Source organism: Ochotona princeps, chromosome 2 (genome assembly GCF_030435755.1).
Source record: "Ochotona princeps isolate mOchPri1 chromosome 2, mOchPri1.hap1, whole genome shotgun sequence".
Lineage (NCBI taxonomy): Eukaryota > Metazoa > Chordata > Mammalia > Lagomorpha > Ochotonidae > Ochotona > Ochotona princeps.
This window is the reverse complement of record NC_080833.1, coordinates 95752646-95759700: the sequence shown is the minus strand read 5'-3', so window position 1 is coordinate 95759700 and position 7055 is coordinate 95752646. Positions and strand designations below refer to the sequence as shown.

At 59.3% G+C, this 7055-nt stretch overlaps 2 protein-coding genes across 2 annotated transcripts; one reads left to right on the top strand and one right to left on the bottom strand.

Annotated features, from left to right (window-relative positions):
• Nucleotides 1–527: 527 nt before the first annotated feature.
• LOC131478025 (proline-rich protein 2-like) lies at nt 528–1772 on the bottom strand. The gene is made up of 3 exons (XM_058655217.1): nt 1703–1772; nt 694–1274; nt 528–623 (listed from the first exon to the last, which is right to left on the bottom strand). Exons 1-3 carry the CDS (start codon nt 1770–1772, stop codon nt 528–530), a joined length of 747 nt encoding a protein of 248 aa, XP_058511200.1.
• Nucleotides 746–6481, top strand: RHOC (ras homolog family member C). The gene is made up of 5 exons (XM_004581914.3): nt 746–899; nt 4388–4551; nt 5008–5128; nt 5294–5424; nt 6218–6481. The coding sequence occupies exons 2-5, from the start codon at nt 4396–4398 to the stop codon at nt 6389–6391; spliced, it is 582 nt and encodes a 193-aa protein (XP_004581971.1). The 5' UTR covers nt 746–899; nt 4388–4395; the 3' UTR covers nt 6392–6481.
• Nucleotides 6482–7055: the final 574 nt, after the last annotated feature.

Sequence of the window (7055 nt, the reverse complement as noted above, 5' to 3'; positions counted from 1 at the left end):
GGTAGCTCCACTTCCCATCCAGCTCCCTGCTTGTGGCCTGGGAAAGCAGTCGAGGACAGCCCAATGCATTGGGACCCTGCACCCGCGTGGGAGACCTGGAAGAGGTTCCTGGTTCCCGGCATCAGATCGGCGCGCACCGGCCCGTTGCGGCTCACTTGGGGAGTGAAACATCGGACGGAAGATCTTCCTCTCTGTCTCTCCTCCTCTGTGTATATCTGGCTGTAATAATAAAAAAAAAATACCACAGGAGTAGGAACTGAATTTTGCACCTGAGACTCCCGAAGCATTCGCGGGTGTGACTGTTGTGGAGTAAGTAGGAATTGAACCTATGGAAACCCATGCATGGAAGTGGAACGGAGGTCTGGCTGAGGGATGGCAAAGGATTCTCGGCCCAGGGTGGGCGCCCTGGGGCCGCCCTTGGCCAGCCACGCCTCCCTGAGCCCAGGTCTCAGGTGCTGCAGGAGCCAGCGCCCGGCTGGCCACCGGAGGGCAGCAGCGGCCCTGCCTGACCCCACCCCGAGCGCCTCTCAACTTTCCCGACGCCGGTCCGCCCCAGGGGCTGGCCGCGGGGGGCTCCAGCGGAGTCCTTGCGGGTCCCGCTGCTTCGCTCGCCGCCCACCTCTCTGCAAGCGGAGCCTCTCCCGGCGGCTTCGCCCCACTGCCCCCCGACTGCCCCGGAGTGACACCCCGGACCTCGAGCGGCGGGCGCAGCGAGGCGCGGCGGTCGGGCACTGGGGCCGGAGGCGGGCCGCGCGCTGGGGCCGCCCCCGGACCGACCCTCTCCTGCCGGCCCGCCCCTCTCCTCCCCTCGGCGGCGCTCAAGGAGGGCGGGGCGGGGGCCTTCGGGTCAGTCTCGGCCTCCGGCACCGGCCGCGCAGCTGGAGGCGGCGGAGCGGAAGGTACCCTGGGCCGGGGCCGGGGCGGCGGGGCGTCTGGGGAACTCGCCCCGGGAGAGCACTTTCTCTCGCTTCTCCGCGCCCGGAGCTTGGGGCGCGGTCGGCCAGGGGCTTTGGCCCGAGCGTGGGCCTGGTTGCCTCCCTTCGGACGCAGCGGCGTCCGGGGTGGAGCGGGGGTGGAGGGGGTCGGGCTGGGTCGGCCCTGCCCGGGCTTGCGGCGAAGGGCGCCGAGTATTGCCCGGCAGGCGCTCTCGCCTCTTGGGGCGTCGGAACCCCCAGCCTTCCCCTTGCCCAGCTCGTCTTGTGTGAACGCCGGGCCTGGGTCGAAGGGGGCGGCTTGGAGCCCCGTGGGGGCGCCCTGGCCCCGGGCGGCTGGGCCTGGGTCGGACGCCGGTGGGAAGGGGGCGATGGCGGGAATAGGGCCAGGGCGTGAGCCAGTGGGGGGCTGCCACTGCGCGCCGGGGTCGGGACGCCGCCCTGGACGGCTCCTGGAGTTGGCCGGTGGCTGGAGGCAGGGCTAGGTCGGAAGGGCTCGGGGCCGTGTGAGAGAATCTCCCCTGCCTCCCTCTCCGGAACTCTGGTTGGAAAGTTGGGGGCAGGGTGTCTCCCGAAGATTTAGTCCTTCCTAGACCTCACGGAAGGGGGGCGGACGGGGTGCCGCTGGGGGGTCCCCGCGATGTTGAGGGGATGCTGACTGAGACCAGAGGATGGTTGTTCCCAGCATCATATCCTGAGAGCGTGGGAGGAACCTCGCTGCCTCCCCTCCCCCCGCTAGGTTCCATTCCTTGCTCAGAAAGAGTGCTCACCTCTCTTGGGGTTAGTGGGGCAGTTCCTCTGGGGCTGCCTCCCGCAGGGAGCTTGCTGTCCACTGGCCATGCCCTCTTGGCGTTGGGCCTAGTGGCCCGGCCTAGCTTGGGCCTGCAGGCTCTTCTGCCCCAGCCAAGTTTGGGCTGCAAGGCTTCTCATTGAGCAGCAGGCAGGGTTTCCACTCCTTGCGGGTTGTTCCAGCCCCCGGGTTCTGGCTTCAGCTTCCCCGACTCCACAATCTAACAGCAGCAAAGTGCCTGGAATTCACAGTGCAGTGTGCCAGGCTCCTTCGTCACTGGTCCTGCAGGGTGCCAGGGGCTGGGGGATTCGTGTAAATGTTCTGTGATTCATGATCCATTCCTTCCCATGATAGCTCTGTTAGTGTGTGTGTGGTGAGAGGAGGTGGGTGGGGGGCATCGCTAGGATCCCACCTTGGGCTGCAGTCCTGGCTTCCCTGGGGCAGGCCAGGGCAGGGGTGGGGACTGTCTGTGGCCAGTGGAGGAGTTTAGCCCAGCTTGACAGGATGTGGGAGTGAGGGAAAAAGCCTGGTTTGGGGTTAGAGATCAGGTTACTGGCCCCCTCTTAACTGCTCCCTGCCCAGCTGGCTGGTGCTTGGGCCCTCATTTGTTCTCTTCTGTTGGGGCTCCTCCCAGCCTGGGGCCCCAGCCCTCACCCCCCTTCCCAACAGCCGGCCTTTTTCCTTGTGGCTCCTGTTCCTGGAAGCCCGCCTTCTCTTCCTCCCAGGCCCACTAGGGCCTGGGAACTTGAGCTGGCTCTCTCCCCAGGAAGAGGAAGTGAGGGGAGCTGGGAAGGTGTGATGAGCTGTACAGATGCTCATTGGTGTGTGTTGGGGCGAGGGACACACACAAACCAGGAGACACTGGCCTGCTGGCCTTGAGTCACAGGGGAGGGGTGGGCAGGGCCTTGCAGTGTGGGACTGCCCGCAGAGGCAGGCAGGGGCTGTCCGGAGAGTGGGTGGTGGTGATTCCCTGGTGGGTTTGATTCTCCGTCACTTACTCTGCTGTGGTGAATGTGTGGCTGCCGACAGTGTGGTCATTGTCCCCTGCCAGGGCTGAGTGACCCAGTGTTGCTGCCAGGCCTGGGAGCAAAGGGGGGTGGGGGAAGGCAGACTGCCCAGACGCGAGCTCTGGGCTGCCGGTGACTGAGACGCCTTTGTTAGCTCGGGGCTTGGGGGGACCGGGTGTGGTGGGCCAGGGCCTCTGCTGCTGCGGGTGTTGGCTGCTGCCACTGTCCCCCCTCCCCATCTCCCCTATCTGGGGTTTCTTGCTCCTCTGGATTGTTGCCAGTTGGGGTCCCACAGTGCTGCTCTGAGCGGCTGTTCCTGTGTGCGGGATGCTGCAGAGCTGACTTGGTTGGAGGGAGCCTTGGTTTCCCAACTTGTCGCATTTTGAAGCCACCATCTGCTCCCTAGGTGTCTAAGTTTGCCAAGGAGGCCACCTGTTGTGAAAATGCCCAGCCCGGGCCTGGCACCCAAGGGGATCTGTCAGTCTGTCCCTTGTCCAGGTAGATACCATCTGGCAGCGCTTCTGCTGGTATGGAGGCTTGGAAAAGGACTCTTTGATCTGTTTATTGTTGGCAGGAATGGTGGCCTGGTCAAGGGGCTATCTGTTCTAGATTGGAACTCTGTGATTAAGCAAACTTAAAAGACATGGAAATCCTGGTAGCTCATGAAGTCCAACTTGAAAAACTGCAATGTAAGGAAGATGGAAGAAGTTCTTAAAAAAATATTTATTTTTATTAGAAAGTCAGATGTACAGACAGGAGGAGAGACATAGAGGAAGATCTTGCGTTCGCTGATTCACTCCCCAAGTGACCGCAACGGCTGGAGCTGAGCCGGTCTGAAGCTGGGAGCCAAGAACTTCCTGCAGGTCTCCCACACGGTGCAGGGTCTGAAGGCTTTGGGCCATCTTTGACTACTTTCCCAGGCCACAAACAGGGTGCTGGATGGGAAGTGGAGCTGCCGGGATTAGAACCCGTGCCCATATGGGATCCTGGCATATACAAGGGCAAGGACTTACCCACTGGGCTACTGCACCGGGTGCTAGAAGCAGCTCTTACGGGCAGGTCCTTGAATACCTGCTTCCTAGGAGCATTTTTTTTTTCTTTTTAAAGATTTATTTGAAAGGCAGAATTACAGACAGAGAGGGTCTTCTATCCACTGGTTTACTCCCTAAATGGCTGTAATGGCCAGAACTGAGCAGATCCAAAGCTGGGAGCTTCCCTGACTTTCCCATATAGGTATAGAGGTCCAAGGACTGAGCCAGCCTCTGCTGCTTTTCCAGGCCATAAGCAGGGAGCTGCATTGGAAGTGGAGCATTTGGAATTAGCGCTGAAGCCAATTTGGGATGCCGGTGCCCAGGTGGGGGATTAGCCTGTTGAGCCACTGTGCCATCCCTCCCAGGGTGGGGTTATTGCCCCCACCTCCCACTGCTGTGTTCTGACCTTTCGGGGAGACCTGGTCCCAATCCAGGAGGGCCTTCGGGCTCTGCTGCCCACACAATTGGTTCTTGACAAGAACATGCCTGGGCAAGCCCCTCTCTCTTCCTGCTCCCTTGCTGGATGCCCTGGTTTCCAAGGAGGTTTGGGAGTGGAGGTGCCTATAGAGGGGCTCCTAGACTTCCTGGCTTTTTTTCAAACCCCTACTGCCTCTTATTGCCTCTCAGCCCCGGCCATGGCGGCGATCCGGAAGAAACTGGTGATCGTGGGGGATGGGGCCTGTGGGAAGACCTGCCTCCTCATCGTCTTCAGCAAGGACCAGTTTCCAGAGGTCTACGTCCCCACTGTCTTTGAGAACTACATCGCTGACATCGAGGTGGACGGCAAGCAGGTGATGGCAAAAAGTCCTGTCCCCAGTCCCTCGGGGACCTGTTGTGTCTTTCCTCACTAGATCCAGTGAAAGCTGTCATGGACAATCTGGAGACCCCTGAATCCCCCACAGAATCTGGGCCAGGTCCTTTTGTTTCTGTTTTTTAAGCTCCCTGGTCACCCCAAGTGGTGTTGATGGGTAAGACATACACACCCTCCTCCCGACCCCCTCCCCAAAAAAAGGGTTACTGTAGAACTAATATAATACCACTGAGATTGGCCACTCCTGAACTACACAAAGGGCGTACGTGTCTTAGATCTTTAAAAAAAACTTGCTTTGTTTATGCTACAGCACACCTGGCATCTAGCCAGGGGCTCAGTGGGAAGGCAGATGTTAAATGATTCTGAAGGAACAGAGAGGCTGTCTGGGGGCAGAGTTGGGGCTCTCTGGCTCGCTGCTCACTGGCTTGCGTGGCAGGTGGAGCTGGCTCTATGGGACACAGCTGGGCAGGAAGACTATGATCGCCTGCGGCCTCTCTCCTACCCCGACACGGACGTCATCCTCATGTGCTTCTCCATCGACAGCCCTGACAGCCTAGGTGAGGGTAGTGGAGGGAGGGGGCTGACACCCCTGGAAATTAGTGGTCCCTGTGGCCCTTTTGAGGGCCTGGGGAGTGTGTATACGGGGGGCGGGGATATGAGATATGAAAAGGATTGTGATGCTGATGGCCTGTGGGGGCACCTATTGGGACATGTCTGTGCAGAAAACATTCCTGAGAAGTGGACCCCGGAGGTGAAGCACTTCTGCCCCAATGTGCCCATTATCCTCGTGGGGAATAAGAAGGACCTGAGGCAAGATGAGCACACCAGGCGAGAGCTGGCCAAGATGAAGCAGGTGGGTGGGCTCTCGACTCCTGGTGGGGAGGGAACGCTCTGCTGAGAAAGAGGAGCCTTCTCTTAGCTCATTGCCCTGTTAAGGCAGGACGGTGCTGCATGCCGCCGAGCCTCAGGTGCACCTGATACCATGTGTGAAGGGACATGTCCATTTGACATTTTGTCCGTTCTGTCTTTGGAATTGGGTTTATGAAGATGCGTGTAAGACGAGATGCTTTCGCTTCTGGGCTTAAGCCCCACTGGTCTCCAATTGATGCTGTCTTGAGAAATAGCTTCTGATGTTCCCCTTAAGGGTGCTGTGGTATCATCAGAGAACACCTGGGCAGGTATAGGCTGGCAAGGATGAAGTGGCTGGGACAAAGGCCCAGGGGGCAGGCAGCTCATTTATTCAGTCACCCGTTACATGACTTTCTAACCAGAGGACTACTGCTTAGGGAGTGTGAACTCCGTTTAAACTGGGTGCTGAAGTCTGGTTGTCTGGTTTACATGTTTGACGTTTGAAGTCACTGGCTGCTCAAGAGGATAGATTGGAGGAAAGTGAACAGAGGCAGAGAACTTGGTTACGAGGTGGCTGGTTCATACTCTCAGCAGCACATGCCCACTGGGGGCTAGGCTGGGATGGCAGAATATAGAGCACTGGAGAATTCTGAATGTAAACCTGAGTCTTGGGTTTTTGGCTGGGTGCTTTGTAGGGTAAGTGCTGGAGGGGACATTGCTCCAGTTCCCACACCCAAGGGGTGAGGGCATTCAGCCATGCGCTTCCTCTGAGCATCACTTTCTTCCTGTCTTCCCAGGAGCCTGTTCGGTCCGAGGAAGGCCGGGACATGGCGAATCGCATCAGCGCCTTTGGCTACCTCGAGTGCTCAGCCAAGACCAAGGAGGGGGTGCGGGAGGTCTTTGAGATGGCCACTCGTGCTGGCCTGCAGGTCCGCAAGAACAAGCGCCGGAAGGGCTGTCCCATTCTCTGAGATCCCCTCCACCTTCCCCCCAGGCCTCCCCCTGCTTGCCTTTCCTCCCCTCACCCCTCACTCTCCTAGAACTCCCATCGCTGAAGGCTTCCGTCTGCCCAGGACTGCATTTAAAGTGGCCCCACCGCCAGGTGGCCGTGAGAGGCCTTTCCTCCCAGCCTGCTGGGAGCACAGGCCCGCCTGTGCCCGTCCTTCTCTGGACGGAGTGCCTCCTGCTCCCGCTGCTGTGCCACCTTGTCCAAGGAACTGCTGCCTTTGGCCTTCAGAGGACGGTCACACACCAGCACTTTAGACACTTCTGGCTCCTAGGAATGTGTCTGGGGGAGAGAACTGGGATTTCTGCTTGGGTCAGGGGCCTCATCTCGTACTTGGGGAGGGGCATGAATAAAAGGCGACAGGCTTCAATGTGTGTATAGCTACTTCCTGTCTCTCTCCCTCTCTTGGTCCCTGTTTGGCTCCATGTCCCATCTTTTTTTTTTCTTGTTTCAAGTGTCTTGCCCCAGCCATCCCGCAAAGGCAGGACTTAGGAGTGCAGGGTGGAGTCTCTGAGCAAAGGATGAGATCATACCTGGCTCTGGGCCTGGAAGGCGGGTGAGGGGAGTGGTCCAGCCCGGGCTAAAGTTAGAAACCTGTGGGTGGCTTCCCGACCCACTGGGTTTCCTCT

Excerpts from the sequence above, each read along its gene's own strand:
- LOC131478025 (XM_058655217.1), bottom strand. The coding sequence starts at position 1,772 with ATGGCCAGTGGACAGCAAGCTCCCTGCGGGAGGCAGCCCCAGAGGAAC. Across the intron at positions 1,275-1,702 it reads CCCCACTAACCCCAAGAGAG|GCCCAGCCGCCCGGGGCCAG; the intron begins GTGAGCACTCTT and ends CGTCCGACCCAG. Across the intron at positions 624-693 it reads CGCTGCGCCCGCCGCTCGAG|AGAGGTGGGCGGCGAGCGAA; the intron begins GTCCGGGGTGTC and ends CTCCGCTTGCAG.
- RHOC (XM_004581914.3), top strand. The coding sequence starts at position 4,396 with ATGGCGGCGATCCGGAAGAAACTGGTGATCGTGGGGGATGGGGCCTGT. Across the intron at positions 5,129-5,293 it reads CGACAGCCCTGACAGCCTAG|AAAACATTCCTGAGAAGTGG; the intron begins GTGAGGGTAGTG and ends ATGTCTGTGCAG. Across the intron at positions 5,425-6,217 it reads AGCTGGCCAAGATGAAGCAG|GAGCCTGTTCGGTCCGAGGA; the intron begins GTGGGTGGGCTC and ends CTGTCTTCCCAG.